The following is a 19,849-nucleotide window of genomic DNA, read 5'->3' on the forward strand; positions in this document are numbered from 1 at the left end:
CTTTTGAATTATGGTGCTGGAGGAGACTCCTGAGAGTCCCATGGACTGCAAGAAGATCAAACCTATCCATTCTTAAGGAAATCAGCCCTGGGTGCTCACTGGAAGGACAGATCCTGAAGCTGAGGCTCCAATACTTTGGCCACCTCATGAGAAGAGAAGACTCCCTGGAAAAGACCCTGATGTTGGGAAAGATGGTGGGCACAAGGAGAAGGGGATGACAGAGGATGAGATGGTTGGACTGTGTTCTCGAAGCTACCAGCATGAGTTTGACCAAACTGCGGGAGGCAGTGGAAGACAGGAGTGCCTGGCGTGCTCTGGTCCATGGGGTCACAAAGAGTCGGACACGACTAAACGACTAAACAACAACAACAATGTAGTGGGTAGAGAAAGTGACGGGGAGGGCTGCGTTCAAATAATTGCTCTACTATGAAGGTCACTGGTTAGCTGTGTGGCAGCTACTGTCTCTCAACCTGTGAATGGCACAGGATAAAGTGGGATTAACCCCATATATTCTACACTGAGTGACTTCGAGGAAGTTCAGGGAAGTTTTTAACGTGTGATATTTTATTGTATTTTTGGTTTCTGTGGAAGCCGCCCAGAGTGGCTGGGGAGGCCCAGCCAGATGGGCGGGGTATAAATAATAAATTATTATTATTATTATGTACATAATATACAAATGCAGTCCATCCATTCAATGCCACTCTAAAAGGAACAGCCAGGTAACTGCAAAATAAAAATCATGATGTGATAGGTTGGTAGGTTGTATGAATCCCCTTTGATCTAAATGATAATCAGGTAGTGTGATCTTTTCGAATACAGCCATGCATTAGCCCTTTTGAAAACATTCCTTTAATCCAACAGAGAAAGGTAAAGATGCATTGTCAGGGAGGAGGGCCAAGCAGGTTCAAATAAGAAAGTAAGCACAAATACATGGCACTAAAATGATGCAACCATTTGGTTCATAGTGTTCAAGGGGAGGGGAGATCTCCTCTCACATCACTCAAGGCAAGCCATGCTAGTTTAAAAATGAGAGAAAGAAGGGGGGGGAGAGAGACAGAGAGAGAGAGAGAGAGAGAGAGAGAGAGAGAGAGAGAGAGAGAGAGAGAGAGAGAACGCATTATATTCCAACTAATGACCTTGATCTGTGAGTAATAACTATAGGCCATTGAATGGTTTATATCCTATCTCAGAGGTCAGCCTAAGAAATTTCAGTGGTCCATTCTGCCCTTCGTATTTCTGATTGTGTGAACAAGCCTTACAGCATTTTAAACTCTCAAGAGGTGCAGCAGCTCTTTTTCAAAGCAATAGCGTCAAAATGGCTTTGAAATAGAAAATTTGCACATCTGTTGGGAGATGATACCCAGATGCAAATTCTGAACTTCAGCCAAGAAAAAAAAAACACCATACAAAGAAGAGCCATAGTCTTTAGTGCTCTGGAAGTGTGCAGAGTTTTAGTTCTGGGTTCACAGATGTCATCATCATTGTTTGGGTTGTTTTAATCATTTGCAGGAAGAAAATGGATATCACCCCAGTCACCCAGCTTATACATCTCTGTACTATACATAATAATGCTTGTTTAACTCATTAGAGATGGGATGGGATGGGGAAGCTACAGCTCTCCAGATGTTATCAAACTCCAGTTCCCACCATCCATGAACATTGACCATACTAGCTGGGACTGCTGGAATTGGAGCTCAACAATATTTGGAGAGGTGCTTGCTTTGGCAGCACATACACTAAAATCAGAATGATACAGAGAAGATTAGCATGGCCCTTGTGCAAGGATGACACGCAAATTCATGAAGCATTCCATTTAAAATAAATAAATATTTGGAGAGCTACAGATTCAACACCCCTTATATAGGGAGTGTTCAGAAGTCTTCAGCGATTCTCATAACAGGGATGTGGGACCTCAGACCCAGGGGCCAAATGTGCACCCAGGGTTCTCTATGTGGCCCTCAGGATTCTACCATGTCCCCAGCCCCTCACTGGTCCACAAGGGAATATGACCATCAGGCTGAAAAATTCCCCCACCCATCCCTGCCTTAACATTAGACTGAACATTAGGAGAAACCTACAGTGGTACCTTGGGTTACATACACTTCAGGTTACATACACTTCAGGTTACAGACTCCGCTAACCCAGAAATAGTACCTCGGGTTAAGAACTTTGCTTCAGGATGAGAACAGAAATCATGCTCTGGCAGCGCGGCGGCGGCAGGAGGCCCCATTAGCTTAAAGTGATGCTTCAGGTTAAGAACAGTTTCAGGTTAAGAACAGACCTCCAGAACGAATTAAGTTCTTAACCCGAGGTACCACTGTACTGATAGTTAGAGCATCTTGACAATGGAAGCAATTACCAGAGGGAGGGAAGTGGCGTTGTTCTAGTGAAGGCTGGAGAGCCATCTTTTGAGGGTGCCCTGGCTCTGGATTTCCTGCATAAATCAGGAGGTTGGACTAGGTGGCCTACACAACCCATTCCAAGAATATGATTCTGCCCCTATTAGGAGTTGCTGGTATTAACCCTGCAGCACATATTTGGGCGAGGGGAGCAGGGAGAGATAGTGGATTGTCTAGAAGGCTGCCTTGGAAGCAGGGACTTCCTGGTTCATGTCACAATTCCATGCATGTCTATCCAAAAGTACCGTATTTTTCGCTCTATAAGACGCACCAGACCACAAGATGCGCCTGGTTTTTGGAGGAGGAAAACAAGAAATAAAATATTCTGAATCTTAGAAGCCAGAACAGCAAGAGGGATCGCTGTGCAGTGAAAGCTGCAATCCCTTTTGCTGTTCTGGCTTCTGGGATAGCTGCGCAGCCTGCATTCACTCCATAAGACGCACACACATTTCCCCTTACTTTTTAGGAGGGAAAAAGTGAGTCTTATAGAGCAAAAAATACGGTAAGTTCCAGTTAAGTGTACCCAGGATTGCTGCCTCACAGAGCAATCCTCCTTACCTCATGCACATTTGGAAAGGACAGAGCTCAGTGGAAAGAGCATCTGCTTTGCATTCAGAAGGTCTTGGGTTCAATTCCTGGCATCTCCAAGTGGGACTGGGGGAGAACTGTGCCTGAAACCCCAGAGAGCTGATGACAGTCCATGTGGACAGTACTGACCCCAATGGACCAGTGACCTGAGCCAGTGGAAGGCAGATTCTTCTATTTGTATGTAGATGGTGTGTAGCTGCCTCTCTGCCAGCCTCCATCAGCAAAGAGGAGCACCTCCATCTGGCAGCAGTGGTAGAGGCGCCACCTTCACCAAGATATTCTGGTAACAGGATATTTTGGGGCAAGGGACTAGTGTGTTTGGACCCAAAGACCATGGATCCCTTCAACAGTCTAATCCTTCGACGCTCAGCTACACCTTCAGCCTGGAACCGGCATAGCAAAATTAAAGGGGCAGGTGGAAAACCCACCTTCCACAACACACAAAGTGCATATCACACATATTCATTTCATTCTATTGCATATAGATTCATCACAGATAATAACACACTGATAGATAAGAACATTTTAAAAGCTTGCCAGATCAGATGGTGAACATCAATCTAGTTCCGCATTCTCTTTCCAGACCAATCAAATAACTCTGGAAGCTCACGAGGAGGGCATGAAGGTGGTGCCCATTCTCCAATGTGTATTTCAGCACCAGGTATTGTATATTGTCTGTATCCATTGAGGTTCTATCTAGGTATCGTGGCCAATAGCAATTGATACCCACCCTCTATGAACATCTCACCTTCCTTTAAAGCAGGGATTAGGAACCTGTTGGCTGTGGCTCCTATCAACCCTGACCACTGGTCATGCTGGCTGTGGCTGAGGAGGGCTAGAGTCCAACAACATCAGGAGGGCCACAGGTTCCACACCGCTGACCTAAATCATACCTTAAGGACACCTAGCTAATACCATGCAAATTGAAGGTTTCCAAGGCAACTCAGAAATATTGACCCCCAAACACATTTAAAAGGCAAAAGTAACAAGTTTTCCCAAAGAAATTCCTGTTTCTGTAGTTTCACCTCTTAGTCAACCCCCACCCACCCATATCTTAACAGACAAGGGAAAACAATTGCATTCTCTCCCACTACCTTATTTCTGAGATCATTTCCCCACTTTTCTCTAGGCCAGATGTTGTTGAGCCAGGCTCCTTAGAAGCTTATCCAAACTTCATCAATGAGAAGTTCAAAACTAATGACTACCGGATAACTTGTACACCACACTGATCCTTCCATGTAGAACAAAATTATATGGAAATGTCGGGCAGATATGGTGGCCATCTTTGCATTGCCAAAAGGGAGGACATGAATTTACACAAATTTTGCATTTACTAATGTGTGGGGTGTATATTGTGTGTGTGTGTGTGTGTGTTGAGAGAGAGAGAGAGAGAGAGAGAGAGAGAGAGAGAGAGAGAGAGGTTTAAATTTAGAAATAATTACTGTAATTGGAATAAAACTATGACATATCTCACCATAATGGGGAATATTGACCAGGTGACCTGTGTTATCCAGGTGCTAATTGCTGATGGGCAACTTCAAAGCCCCCTCTCTGATCTCCCTTCCTATTGTTCTTTAACTTTAATACAGACTCAAACTGGAAAGCCCTTCAAAGAGAGGACTCCTTCAAAGAGAGGGCTATAAAGCAGGCCACATGGCCACCCTATGGGCAGGGCAAGTCCTTGGGTGTCAGATTTTCTGGGGCAATTTGAGAATAAGAATTTGAAGATGTGCTCCAAACTGCAACCCAGAATCTTTTTCAAGATACAGTGATTCTATGACAGACATGCAGAGGTTTCACATGGAGACAATCGTGTGTAGCAACAGTTCTATGATGACAAGGATTTAGGCTCAAAAAATGCATTTCTTCCTTGGAGCAAACTACATTGAAAACAATTAGACTTATATCTGGGTAGACAATTATAGGACTGTACAGTATTGCTAGTTTTAAAAATGACTGATCTCAGTTATGCTCACCGTAATCACTGAGCTTCTCCATAGTTCTGATTGTAAACTCTGAGATAAAGACTTGTCTCCTGCTTAGCTCACCACACATACAGATAATACTCTTGCTATTTAATCAACAGTAGCAATAACACAATCATCTCTGCACTGACTTCCTTGGGAAACACTCATAATCTGATTTGAGGAGCATAGTTGACCATACTCTGTCAGCCTTTCCCACCATACCACCATCCATAATCCATCAGCCCCAGTCATCATGGCCAAGAGTCAGGAACTGCAGTTGAAAACATAGCAGTCATCTCACTTGAGGACCACAAGTTCCCTAATAGTAAACCCCTTGCTTCTGTTGTCAATAAGCACAATGCTAGATCTCACTGAGTCTCTCACTCCATGAGGAACATTGTGTACGCCCAGGATTATTGTGCATCTGTAAGCAATTCTCAGTTGTACCTTTACACTTAAAACACATTTACGAATGGTGGATGAAGAACTTCTGTGCGTGAAGCACAAATTTAGCAGGTGAAATGTTTCCATCTCACTGCATATCCACTGCTGGGAAAACCTATCCTTGCTGATCCCCTGACTGCTTGGCTGTTAATAATGTTTATGTACTACAGTCAGTGCCATCAATGGCACTCAAAGTAGCTAACAGATAATAAGGAATAAAAACCAACAGCACTTAAAAACAAGTAAAACAAAAGCACAGTCATATAAAACCTGCAAATTGGGCAGTCACATAATCAACCAGTCCCTAAGAACACAGCAATAAAGAAACAAAACAAAAATGCCTTCTCAAATGCAAAAGGTCTAAACTTGTTGTCCAAAGGAGAACCTTATACAAGCCTCACTGGGGATAGTATTCCAGGGTGTGGGTGTAACTGCAGAAAATGTCCTGCCCTGTTGGACAGGCTGTAGAACAAACCTGTCTAATTATGTGTTGGAATGCTGAAGGACTCACCTTTGGATCTTAATAAGCAGTACAGCATACACTCAAACACATCAGTGCCTTGAATTGGGCCTGAAAGCTAATGAGTGCAGCTAGGCTAAAACTGAGCATTTCCAGGGCATGCTCTGAAAGAAGATGAGACTACCACCTCACCGAAGATAAGAAGCTGTGCACCTAATGACTGCCTGAATGGGATGGGTATGAGTTTGTGCTTACAGATCTTCCCATTATGCAGTAGGCTGGGGTGAGGAAAGAAACTGGGAGAGTCTTGGGAACAGATGGAAGCAAAGAAGCCCATAAACAGCACGTGGGATGTGCAGAAAGGGGAGATTAGTGAAACCAAAGAATAAAGAGCTGTTTCCACATGTGTGTCCCATCATTTGATGATTAACTGTATGTCAGAAATGGGGTCTCACATATATAAAGCCACAGAACTTTCACATCAACTTAGATAAGATGCTTTTCAACAAAGTCAGTTCATACATTCTACTGCTGGTCATCAAACTTACAATATTTATTTTTTTGTAAAGAACTCATACGTGACATTGTATGATATGAACCATGCCAGAGTCGAATGCATGGAGGCAAGGGATGGGAGAAGAAAGAGGAATGTACCTTCCCCTGCCACCGTTTGTTAAAGCTTAACTTCCTGCTTTCTTCCTTTGTAATAGTTCAGACACTTTATGAATGACCCTAGTGTATACACATAGTAAACCTGATCAAATGGCCCTTTAAATAAATGTTTCCATCATTAACAGAAGCCTAACAGACAGAAATTTACCAGATGAAGCTTTTCCTGGCATGGAGACACAAGTAGTTAGGGCAATAAATCATCTGTTTAATTTCTGGTTTTCGGTGTTGGGCTGTTAAAGGCATAAGTGCTGGGCTAACTGGCAACCATAACCATCAGCCAAAATTCTGAAGACAAAGCACCTTCTCCTATCCTCTAATAATAGATTAAAACCAAACTCTGCATAGTAACATACATAGAGCTTTAAGGAAAACTTTATTAGAAGTTGAATGAGCCACACGGTCACTGAAAGCTGCATTTCCCTCACACCACCAGGCATGCATGTCATGTCCTGATCTTGAGATGGCTTCTGTTAGGAGGATTGGCTTTATAAAGTTTTAAGACCTGCCTGCAGTTAATTTTATCACTTGATCTATTCTGCAATATTTTTTGTATTGCAATTGCATTTTTATTGTTTATTTTGTATTTCAATGTACTCTTGCCTAGAGAACTTTGGTTATGTAGCAGCACAGAAGCATCAAGAGAAGCTTCTGCCTTCACTGACAGGACTATGGTAGCTGAATCATAGGTGATAATATCCTGTTCTCTGTGAGTCTGTTACAAGTAAATGAGGGTTATATAGTACACCAATATCAGGGACACATTGTGCCTCTGAATACTAGTGCTCTCATGTCCTGCTTGTAGCCTTCCCAAAGACATCTAGTAGGCTACTAGGAGACAGGATGCTAGAACATACCATGCATTTCAAGTACATTCTCCCACCCCCAAATCCTGGGAACTACAGTTTGTCCCTCAGAGCTCCAATTCCCAGTACCCTTAACTAACTACAGATTCCAGGGTGCTTAAAATGTATTGTGTGTACATTGTCCAAATGGGCCTTTGGTTTGTTCTAGCAGGGCTCTTCTTATAGTCCATCTCATGTGTCTCAGCATGACAACCTTGGGACATGGGAAGGGGAAAGGAAGCATTTCTTTCCCCTTTCCCCAGGGATCCATAATAATAATAATAATAATAATAATAATAATAATAATAATATATTATTATTTGTACCCCGCCCATCTGGCTGGGTCTCCCCAGCCACTCTGGGCGGCTTCCATAGTTCTGAGAGACATGTTTGGAGCACTAGTCAACAATTCTGAGTGACCTCACCAAGAAATTCTGAATTCTGAGTGACCTCACCAATTCCAAGAAATTTTGTGGGGAAGCCATGTCAAATGTTAAAATCACATAAACCCAGATCAGATAAACCCTACATTTCTGTAGCGTAGATTCAGCTGGAGTGAGGGATGTGTTTCCTTTCCTTTGGAGGAAGGAAAAACATTATGCACATCCTCTGAGAAACCTACATGTTTATTAACTAAAATATCCATGCGTTACTGAGTTTGATCCTGCCTGGGGAGCCCTAGATAAGGACTTGTTGTACCCACATTTTATTTTCTCCCGTCTGATTACTCGGACATGCTCTATGACAACACTTTGTAACTACAGGCTGGACTCTGTCCAGGCTTCCTTTTCGCGTGTGAGTGTCCCATAATAATAAGCAGCCAGGCTGCAGGGTCAATCCATAATGAAGAGTTCCCATTGGTGAAAACTGAATCGTTTAGGGCAGCAATAGAGAAAAGGGCGGCGCGGTGAGAGGAGAGAAGCGGCTCCACTAGCCAGTGACCTCTGAGTGCCCTCACTTAACGAATTCAGATAGACAAAGCCACAGACTTTTGTGTGTGTGTGTGTGTGTGTGTGTGTGGCTGCAGTACAAGTGACCTGAAGGATAACATTTAAGGAGACTGACCAGAGCTTTTACTAGTGACAGCTCAGCAGCCCAAATTAAAGAGAAAGAATGAAGTCTTGCTAAAATTTGGAGCGAAGGAAGGAACTGTTTTGAATGCATGCCTCCAAGAAAGGTTGCAGCACTGTGAAGTGTCGTATTCTGCTGGCCTTGCTCCAAGGCGTCGTTCATTCCCAACCTTTGTCCTACCACAAATCAGCAAGCCTTAGTAATCAAAACCCTATTCCGCAATGCTCAGGGGTGGAGAATGAACACAAAAGAACAGCAAGTAGAGGCGCCATTGAAGGAAAGTGATGGTCGTCCTTCCCGGCGCCCCCCTTACGTAATTCAGGCCACGTATGATTATTCTTGAAAAACACATTCCCCACCCCTCACTCCACGAAGAGGTAGCCATGTTAGCCTGCTGCGGCACCTTGCATCCGATAGCATAGATCGTGCACTCTAACCCACGAAAGCTTTTGCCATGATAAATTCGCTAGTCTTGTAAGTTGCTTCAAGACTCGTTGTGTTAACCTATATTTTCTCCCGTAGGAAAAATAAGCCTGTGTGTGTGTGTGTGTGTGTGTGTGTGTGAGAGAGAGAGAGAGAGAGAGAGAGAGAGAGACCACCTTTATCCAACACTTATGTTCTATTTTTTATGACCTATAATTAAGACCATGAAGTGACTCAAATGACAGCGGCTCCCAATCCCTCTTTGTGAACACATATGGTTGTATCGCAGCATTCATGCTCCTTCGTCTTGGATGCATCCAAGAGCCGTTGGTCCTTCCTGGGTCCTATCCCCATCCGCCCTACTCCGAAATCGCTTCCCTGGTAGAAAGGACAGGGGCTTCCAATGAAGGGCAAGCCTTTGCTGGTGTTATTGATGCCCCAAATGTAGATACAATCAATCAAAGAGCTCCACTGAAGTACATCGTGCTGTTTGGAGGAGGGGTAGCTCCTAGCGCCTTCCCCGTCCTTCCCTGCCTACACAGGCTTGCGAGATTCTGACGAAAGAAAATTGTGGCCTCTCCAGACGAGAATTCATCAGTCTGGAACGTAGCCCTCAGGTGAAACTCGTCTGCCAGCTCCACCAACCACCTCCCCCTTTTTCTTTCCTTAAAAAGGGCTTTTGGCTTTGGGGTTCCTTCCGGAGGTTAGTGGGTGGAGCTCAGCCTCAACCTACTGGGAACATGGGAGTTCCGAAGACGTTTAAGCAAGGATTTCTTTCCTCCAACACCCCAACAGGAGAGGTTCAGAAGCTCAAAGTTATCAGCCATGGATTTTCAGCGGGGAGGAGTACAAAAAAAATAATCCATGGCTAATATTAACACCCATATTTGTGAGGGAGTGCAGTTGGCTACTGACCAAGGAAAGATGGGCGCTCTGCGTTTGCCCAGGCTCCATGGCTGAGAGGCATATTCGTATGCTCCAGGGCTGAGGCCGGGAAATCCCGAAAACAGCAGCAATGCTATAGGTAGATGTTCACAATATTTTCTGTACAGTCCACTTTCTAAATATATCCAGAATAATCATTGTCTGTCTCTGTCCCTTACAGGGCAATCCTGTCTTCCAGGTAAATGTATATACCTTGGTGTGTAGTATGGCTTGCAGTGAATTTACTCCTATTTGAGTGAAACTAGAACTTCAGCCCCCTGATCTTTAATAACGTATGCATTATTTTATGGTATAGGGTTGGTTGGACTTCAGAGACTCGGCTTCTCTTTCGCCCCCTCCCCACTCCTCAGAACACTTTATGGGTTATCTTTTTGCAGTTATTTGAGCTTTCTGGGTGATTTGGTAACTCACGTCCCTTTTCTTGTTGGCATCTGATATAGTGAAAGACTTGCAAGTTTATGGAGTGGGGAAAGGATAAACTAAATAAAGAATTCAGGCCAGGTTATCTGTCAAAATAAGGAATGTTAAGTTAACGTTGCTAACATCCTGTTCTATGTTGAAGAAAGGAGAAAAATTGACAGAGAACGCCATTTTTTAGTCAATATTACAATCTGTTGTGAAATCAAGGTCGGGTGCCAGACATCAGTGTGGTCTCCGCCTGTCTCCACACAACCTCCGCCCCTCTTTTCTTCTTTTTCTAGCATCCCTCAAGTCTTTAACAGGATGAGTGAAGAGGGTGGAGTAATCTGCACTTTCCTGGCCAAAGCAAATCTTTACAGTTGTAGTCATTGCAACGTGGAGATCTGCAATCTATCTCAACACACAGAGACCTCTTATCACTTTTGGAAATTCTTAGAAAGCATGGGCTGCTGCTTTGGTTACAATAGAGTCCAGTGTTATGACAGATCCTTTTCGACTTTCTCCTACTTTTCAATGAATCGCCGGTTGGTTTTAAACGCATTTGACACACACACACACACACACACACCCCAGAAGTCATGGGATTAAAGGTAGACATCCCCTAACAAGGGAAATCGCTGTCTAAAAAAAGAGGCGGGAGCTTATTCCTATGTGAGGTAGTTGTGCGTGACACAACTGAGGCTCTACTCGGGGAGACTTGGGTTCAAATCCTGGCACAGCCACAAAATTTACAAGACTTGTCCTTTTCGAAAGCTTATTGAGTGGGCTTGTGTCAGCCTAACCTACTTGATTAGATTGGTATGAGGATCAAAGGGGCCGACCGTATACTTTGCCTTAAGCTGTGCAATTGATTAAACTAAAACTCAAAGTGAAGACTTGCCCAAGGCAACTTCCTACCCGACCAAAAATCTGAAGCTGCCCAATCTGAAGTCTTGCCCAAAGAACTTCCTACCCGACCAGAAATCTGAAGCTGCTTTATAACCTCAACCCCCTTGAGCTAACTCACAGCTCATCGGCTGACGAAACTGCAGCATCAATAGGATACCCGCGTGAGTGAAGGAGCCCTGACATATCAAACACCGCAGACAGAACTTTCAGTGGAGTCAGTCAACTGCTCCTAATTCGGAGTGGTGGTCCGTGTGTATGATAGCGAAGTAGGCCTTTTGGGGCTGCCACAAAGTGACCCTCTGTTGTTACCACACTGGTCCCAAATCCCAGCTGGACGCCACTTGCCCTTGGCGTGACCCTGCCCAGAAATCGATATGGTGTCTCAGTCCAATGGAGTTGCTTAATTCATAAGAGAAGGCAAATAATTTAGTGGACAGAATAAGGGTTTAAAGGAGTTCAGCAGTGCTAGATGACCGGTGGTCCATGTGACTAGTTCAATATTGACCAGACCTCGATTTCAACCCAGCTCTCTTCGATCAGGAGCACAAGCAGTGATATTTGGCCCAGAAGCGATATCCTTAACTGAAGAGAAAACCCGATTCCGCTTAACGTGCACCTTATCCGCAACATTATTACTAGGTTTTTCCCATGACAATCACTCAGTGGGCGGTAAGTATTGTATGGTGAAACTATCGTTACATTATTTGCATAGCCTAATACAAAGATTGCCTGATGGTGTGGGTGGGTGTGTTTATACATACAGATTGCATATATTTAGATAGGCCTCAATACATTATTAATTTCTGCCATCGGTCGACCGGTGTATTAATTTGAACAAAGTCGCATAGAGTTACATTGCAGATTTAAACCATTTTCAAACCTCTTTAAAGTTAATTCCTCAAACTAAAGGGTCCTTAGAAACGATGCTATTTGGAGAAGTTCATAGCACCTGCAGCAGTGCAGTTCCTGGGAGTCTTTGGGAGGTATCTTTGGTAAATGACTTTCAGTTTGTTAACATTTGTTATGTAGATCCTCCAATGCATGCTAAGGGATGGATGTGTTGGCCTCGACCGCGCATTTACCTGGAAGTAAGTATCCGGGCTGTCAACTGAAGTGAGATCTGAGTGTGCTCATGCTTCACATCTGAGACTGGATTCAGCAAAGCGCGTTTAAATCCCAGCCTCGTCCCGGTAGCTTTTGTATCTTATGTTACGACCAAAGAGGTGCTACTCAAAGCGCTGTAAAGCAAGCCTAACTCCTATTCAGCTCAGTGACACTTACAAACCTCCATAGGCTCTGGACGCAAGGATCCTGAAGGCACCATGTGCTATTGATTTGAATGACATGCCTTTCCACTTACTGGAGGATGTGTGCAAATCCCATTAATTTCAACGGTACATAAACTTTGCACGGGTCTGGATTGCTCGCATTGCCAATAAAATAACACTGTTTAGGTGTGCCTCATACACACTCACCTTCCCATCCAAATCTCTAAACTGTGCCGATTTAATTTATTCTAGGCAAGCTAACCGATCTTCCTATCTCAGGCTCTTCCAAACACTAGGAAGCAAGTCCCCTACTTCGGCGTAAACGTGCGAGGAATCCGGGTATTCTACTTGAAAGGCCAGCAAAATGACTGTCGTGGAATACCGTTTGGTGGTCTGTTTCCCCAGCCTTCAGCATTTGATGATCACCTCTGACTCTGTTCTGCGACCATATGCTAACGTGCAGTCTTGAGTTTTTCGAGGTAAGGTCTGCATCAGCATCCTACATGCAGGCGGCATAATTCAGGGGGCATGAATTTGAGGGTAGGGGACAAGGTTTGCTTGGGGCACTAAGGGAGTTTAACTGAAATGAATAGTTATTTCTCTTGGCTTTTATCGCTGCCCATCTTTATAGCTTGTTGACCAAAACGTTGTGGCCGAGTGGGAGAGGACGACCGCGCTCAAACTCCTGCAGAGGGAATCACCTTTCACCAAAGCAGCGAAAACTGTAAAGTCAACTCGGAGATTGCTCACGAAGGGCTCGTATTTTTCCCTTTCCTTTTTTTTTTTTAAGGACTCTCTGGCAGGTCGTCACAGAGAATCGCTGCCGGCTAATATCTGCAGCGAGTAATCCAAAAAAGATAATCCAAAAAAGACTAAAGATGAAGCAATAGCAAAAGCGGGGGGCGGAGAGAAACTGGAAGGGTTTTATAAAAAATTTTAAAAAAAAAACAGGGCGAAGGAGGGGGGTTCTCCCCATTTGGTGCGAGGAGAGTCTTCTTACACGGCTGTGCCTAAAACCAGGCCGGATCCAGCTGCAAAGGTGTCTCCAGGTCAGCAGCACCCTCTTCCTGCCCCCTCTCTCTGCCCCCTTGGCTAGAAGTATGTGGGGCTCATCCGGACAAAAGGGTCAGGGAGTCGAAGAAGGATGAATGGCTTTTGAAAGATCCAGGCGGAACACGGACAAGCTGTTTCGTAACAAACGTCAGACGTGGCTGCTTGACCTGCAGAGACTAATGGGATTTTAGGAATGAAGAAGGAGCATTTCAGGAATGCCCACCCCCCTTGTATCTTCTTGTTTCCCCCAGTCGGTCTGATCTGATAACACCCACTCTGTGTCTGTGTGGGAGGTAGTATCTTTAATGTAACAAGTTAGATTGTGGACGTGTGGTCTTCCCCGGCTTCACTGTTTAGAAGAAAGAAGACTTGCTTCCCTCCCTCTCTTTCTCTCTTGTTCTCTTCACCCAGAAAAGTCCCATACCATCTATCTATCTATATCTATATCTATATCTATATCTATATCTATATCTATATCTATATCTATATCTGTATCTGTATCTGTATCTGTATCTGTATCTGTATCTGTATCTGTATCTGTATCTGTATCTATATCTATATCTATATCTATCTATCATCTATCTATCTATCATCTCTATATCTATCTATCTATCTATCATCTATCTATCTATCATCTATCATCTATCTATCTATCTATCATCTATCTATCTATATCTATCTATATCTATCTATATCTATCTATCTATCTATATCTATCTATCTATCTATCATCTATCTATCTATCTATCTATCTATCTATCTATCTATCTCGATCGACCGATCTAAAAATATATAGATATATAAATATATAAATATATTTTTATATAAATATATAAATATATAGGGCGCGCACATAGCATAGCAATCGCACTCGCACAGGAAGGAAGGAAGAAGCATGTACAGGCCATGCGATCGCAGGCCCTGGAGCTGTGCTTGATTCAGCACACCACGCGTAGGGGAAAGGGGGGCGAGTTTCTCTCTTCCCAAACATCTGCAGCCAGACATTTGATTTTTAGAGCTCGACTCTGCCAGACGTTCCCGAGGAGTCTTGCAAGGAATTCCCTCTCCGCAAAAAACGCGAGCCAAGCCAAACCTCCGCGGAACGTCACGCGATCCTTGCAAAACGTGAAGTGGCCCAGTAAGTTTTCATAGGCACATCCTCCTGAAGTTCATGAGAACTTTTTTGGGAAGAGGTGCCTAGAGGGTGAAACCCCAGCCCATTGGATCCAAAGGCACTCTGCCCAACTGGCACTCAGGACCACTGAGGTTGAATGGCACACAGGGAATGAGGTTCAACCTGGAACCCCTGGGCACGGGAGAAAGTTAGTTCCAATGGCATTGGCTTCCTAGCAATATTTATTTTTAAGTGGGGGGGGGAGTTAAGGAGCAACTCTAGCCCATCAACACTGTGGAATTTTTGCCCTGGATTTTCTTCAAGTATGAATTGTTCTTTGCAGTCCTAGATCCAAGCAGAAGGAAAAAGATCATTGGATAGCTCAGTTGGTTAGAGCGCAGTGCTGATAACACCAAGTAGCTGGTCCTATCCCCCTATGGGACATCTGCATTGCAGGGGGTTGGGCCAGATGATCCTTTCCAACTCCATGATTCTGTGACGTGTGGAGGGGAGACCCACGCCTTTGTGGAAGGGCCTTAAGGCTAGTTCACACACCTATCACACATCATAGGACTGGTTCACTCAAAGTCTGAAACATCTGGTGTTGCCTCCTGTGTGTGAATGGGCTACTAGAGATATCACACGCCAAACAGAACTTTCCCCTTTCTCCCCAGGCTATCTTAAACACAATACGTTTCAATAGAGTCAGTTCACACTTTCACTTAACATGTATCAGAAATGCATGCTAACCAAATGTTGATATAGTAGTACATGTAGGAACCGCTTACATCTAAGAAAGTATGCCTCGGATTGTGGTGACAAGTGGTATCTATGGTTGTGATACCAGCTAGCAGTAACAGACAGGCACAATACAAAATGCATGTTTGTACCTTGCTGGCCTCTCTCAGGTAGACATACCTACTAGTGCACCTGTTTGCTCCTAGGTTAGGTTTAAGGTTTTAATATTACCGTATAAGATCCTAAGCAGCTGGAGACCAGGTTACCAATGCAGATATTCCCAGTTACAGAAATCATCATCAAAGGCCTTCCAGGTTGTGGCTCAGCCTGCAGGTGGCCATCTGGCAACAACCAGCAAGAAGGCCTGTTCTGCATGGCATCCAAACTCTGGGATGGCCTCTCTCCAGAACTAAGGCAGCCACCAACACTGATACACCAACACTGTTGGCCTGGCCATGGTCATTTCTTTGCTAAGCAACTGTAGAATGCCAGGTATTCTTCCTGACTGACTGGGCTTGATGTAAATTGCATAGGTATAGGTACACGGACATTGCCTTTTATGATACTACTGTACACCTCCTTGAAATGCTGGCCTAACAGGTGATATATGCATATTTTAATAAATGAACAAATCAATCCAATCTAAAAATCAAAAGGAAGGAAGAATCACAAACAAGTTAGGGCTCTAATCATGTACGAATTAGCTGCAGCTCCCAATTTATTTTCATTTAGCAGGTTTATGCCCTCAAATATACACCTAGACAGTAGACACACAGGCATAAATGACCTTCAGTGGAGATGCACACACATATATACAAACAGGCATCTGTACAGACACTCTGGCACAATTACATCATGTCATACAAACATATTTATACCCTTTTGAGTTTGGGCACCTATGCTATGTAGTCAACAGTACCCACACAAATAGACCATGCTCCTCCAGCAATACTGAGCACACGGATTGATACATTTAAGCAGAAATTTTTGGATCGATTTTTTAAAAATAATATGTTTCCTTGGATCCAGGCCAGGTAAGGTAGATTTGTGGTGAAAACTACTGTAAAAATGATGCAAACATACACAGGAGTGGCGACCTCTCACTTTTATCTTCTTCCCAGAGGTGGGTGGAAATAGCTTATGTGAAAAATATAGGGGAGGGTCCATTTTAAAATAATAACAGTAACTTAGAATATCTACTATCTCAATCAGGAAATGAGCTCAAGCAGGAAAAATTAGGCATTGAGTGAGTTTCACTCCAGCATTGACACCAAGCAACTTAAAATGCTTAAGTCAGGGTGGATCGTGTCCTGAGACGACCCTAACATAACGTTTGAAGAAACCCCAAATACACACGGCCTGATCCATCACGCTAAAAGTGCGGAATCCTGTCCTAAACACCGTAGAATCTCATAGGTTTCAATGCCATCTAATAACCATCTTTCAGCCTCGTGTAAGTCAAGGACCATGATCCTGCTCCATTCCAAGCAGGGAGAAGGGCTACCTCAGTGCTAACCAGACCGATTGGAACAAACGCCTGCTTAGAAGCAAATCCCACTAAGTTTAATGGGGCTTACTCCCAGGTAAAGCTGGTGTAGGAGTCCAGCCTAAGCCTCGCTGGAAAGTAAAGGGGCGGTTTTTCCACAATACTCTGCTTCAAGATCCGGATGCACGCATACCCAGTAGTAAGTTCTCTAGAAATAAATGGGGTTACTTTCCAGGAAACATGTTAAGAGGACTGAGGTGCAGAATGTCTGAAATCCGAGTTTGGGCCGGGAAACATCTATTATCCACGCTGAGGAGCGAATGCACGCAGCCATGGATACCGACAGGTAAACATACATAGACACACACCCGGCCCCACACAAATAGCACAAACCTCTTGTGATTTATCTCCCCGTGAGCTATCCTGATGCGGATCCCGAGATTATTATTTTTCTACCCATTTTAGGAAGAAGTTGTCTCGTGCCCAGCAAGATGGTTTCCAGATAGAAGAGAACTGCTTACGTTTCAGAAACGCGCCTCTGTGCTTTTTGCCCTCGGAGAATAAACATTCTCACCACCACCACCACCCGAGAACGGCCGTAATTCTTCGGGTGTGGTTGGAGAATATCTAGTGGAAGAAACCAACAAGGCGCTTTCTTAACAACAAGCCTGGAAAAGCGGGGTGGGGGTGGGAGGCTAGGGAGGGAGAACCGTGACCTTCTCCAGCGCTCCTCCATCTGGTCCAATATAAATATATAGGGCAGGAGACTCTTCAGACCGATTTGCGTTCAGTGATCGTGCTGTTCAATATGTTTATATATTGCTTTCTACATATTCTTGCTAAGATTAAAAGCGCGCGGCGTGATGCAACCTTTCTGTCGGTCCCAGAAATGTGGTGCGGCGGCGGGTAGATATTGTGTGTTTTCTGCAAACGGCGCGATCCACAATCCAGCTAAGCCGCAACATGAGGATTTTAATCAGTCAAACATTAATTACTCCTTGCCCCCCATCCACAGAAACCCCAAACCCCTCGAGCTTTGCGTTAGGTTGAGGTCTGCAATCCGAGGAAGCGAGAAACCAGGATTTAGGCTTTACTGAATTGTGGATCTGTGTGTCAAAAACTTTTATATCTATCTATCGATCTATCTATCTATACATACATACATACATACATACATACGCATGACCTTGTTCCTAACATTAAGAGCCGCGGTTAAACACCTTTGAAGTTTTATAGGGTCTCAGCGGGAGAAATCGATCCACGTTCCCTCCCCTCCTCTTGAAATCACAGAGTTTTAAAAGCGAGTAAGACGGCAACTCCTGTGCCCACTTACCCGGGAGTAAGCCTCTCTGAGTTCAGGGAGACTTACTTCTGAGTAGGCATACACAGGATTGCGCTGCAAGGTACAATTGATTGAAGGTTGAGTCCAACTGAAGTCGACGGGACTTCAGAGTAGAAGTTCCTAGTATCGGCCCCTATTTCTGTCAGGGATCGTTCCCCTATCTTTCCCCCCCCCCCTTAGTAGTTAACGTCCCATTGAGGACAAAACTTCCATAACTTTGCCCCTCCGATTTCACAGAGCAACTTTTTCTTCCGAATAAGTCTCGCTTGGAATCGCAACCTCACTTCGCTTCTTTTGCTTCTGCTGCCGGAGCGTCCCTTTCAAATTCACACACAGCCTTCCCGTCCGCCCAGCACCCCCTCCCCAATTATTCTGGAAATAAACACTGCCAGCCATTAAAGACGTGTACAAACCAAGACTCCTTTTCATCCCCAGGATCTGAACCGCTTAGCACATTTCATTCTGCTCCCCTCCGAGATAGCGCCTGCTCCACGCAGAGCCAGGGGCTAATCCAGGCAACTCCATACCCAGAGATCGCTTTCAAGAGACAGGAGGAAGATATACGGTCGCTCGCAAAGGCCCTTGCAAAGAGAGCTGTTAACTTGGCACTTTTTAAAAAAAGAAAAAAAAGAAAAAGAAAAAGCTGCTGAATAAATTTTATACAACTCTGAACAGCTTTTGGATCTGTTCCCTTTGGAAGTTTTTACGCAGAGGCAAATTCCCAAACGCAAAGCTTTAGAAAATGTAATGAAACAAAATGGAAACAAAATGCAATTGCAATCACTACTTGTGGCGGGGCGGGGTGGGGTGGGGAGAGAATCGCCTGAAAACTGCAATTTCTTAAACTGGGGAGACAAATTGGTGATGACTATCCATAGCAGGCAGGCAGATTACCATGTGTATTTTGAAGGGATCCAATCTAAATAACACAGACACACATTTCATGTGCTACGGAAGACCCACAGAATGACCTGACTGTTCCCTTGCAGTCCGACCCTATGGCTGTTCAATGTGGTTCAATAAGATTTAGGACTGAAGCCTTTAAAGAGCACGCTATAGCTATCTAATAAGCCGAATGCAACCTTAAGGGAGACCAAGGACTTGCAGAACAGCCTGAGAGGAGACTTAGACTTTCATACCCATTTTAAATAATGTCACGTTTCTCATTACAAACCATTCAGAATGGTGGATTGGTATACCCTGCCCCAAACTTCCTTGGAGGTAAGTTCCAAGGGACGCAGAGCCGGAGCCGATCCATGGTTACTCGGAAGTAAGACCCGCTGAGTTCAGTGAGGCTGGACTTACTCCCAGGTTAAGGTGTCTAGGTTTGTAGGCTTGTTTCTGCCAAGATGTTTCGAAGGAAGTCTGAGGATGCAGTCAGCCATGTCTTAAATAAAATGCGATGGATCTAGAAAGCCCAAATCTACTATAAACCAAATGGAAATGAAAACGGCAATCTTCCACACACTTGCGTGGGAGTAAGCCTGATCCGATAAAGGGGCATTTGTTGTATGCTAGAGCAGGTGTTGGGAGAATTGCAGAACTGCCCGGTCCACGCTCTCCTGTATCTAACTAGGATTCAGGGTGCAATGTCCCAATCCCAAGACCCGAAAGCTGAACAGCCTTGGAGGCGTTACATCCTCCACATTTTATTCCCAAGCAGGTCCTGCTTGCTATCAGCGGAATCAACTTTGAGGTCTACCGGGGTATTACTCTCAAGTAGAAGCAA

General features: G+C 44.3%; 2 protein-coding genes and 1 long non-coding RNA gene across 3 annotated transcripts in view; 1 reads left to right on the plus strand and 2 right to left on the minus strand.

The window, feature by feature from the left end:
• The window catches only part of LOC307210706 (homeobox protein Hox-D3-like), a 93,191-nt gene extending 74,495 nt beyond the window's left edge, over positions 1 to 18,696 (minus strand). The window contains exon 1 of the mRNA XM_079966847.1: positions 18,534 to 18,696. Coding sequence (XP_079822973.1) covers positions 18,534 to 18,549 — 16 coding nt within the window. The 5' untranslated portion in view covers positions 18,550 to 18,696. The remainder of the gene's footprint in view (positions 1 to 18,533) is intronic.
• The window catches only part of LOC307210810, a 554,287-nt gene that overhangs the window by 367,304 nt on the left and 167,134 nt on the right, over positions 1 to 19,849 (plus strand). The window lies entirely within an intron of this gene.
• Positions 1 to 19,849, minus strand: part of HOXC5 (homeobox C5) — a 75,272-nt gene that overhangs the window by 15,565 nt on the left and 39,858 nt on the right. The gene's annotated exons all lie outside the window — the stretch shown is intronic.

This window comes from Podarcis cretensis (assembly GCF_951804945.1).
Source record: "Podarcis cretensis genome assembly, chromosome: 2".
Taxonomy (NCBI): domain Eukaryota; kingdom Metazoa; phylum Chordata; class Lepidosauria; order Squamata; family Lacertidae; genus Podarcis; species Podarcis cretensis.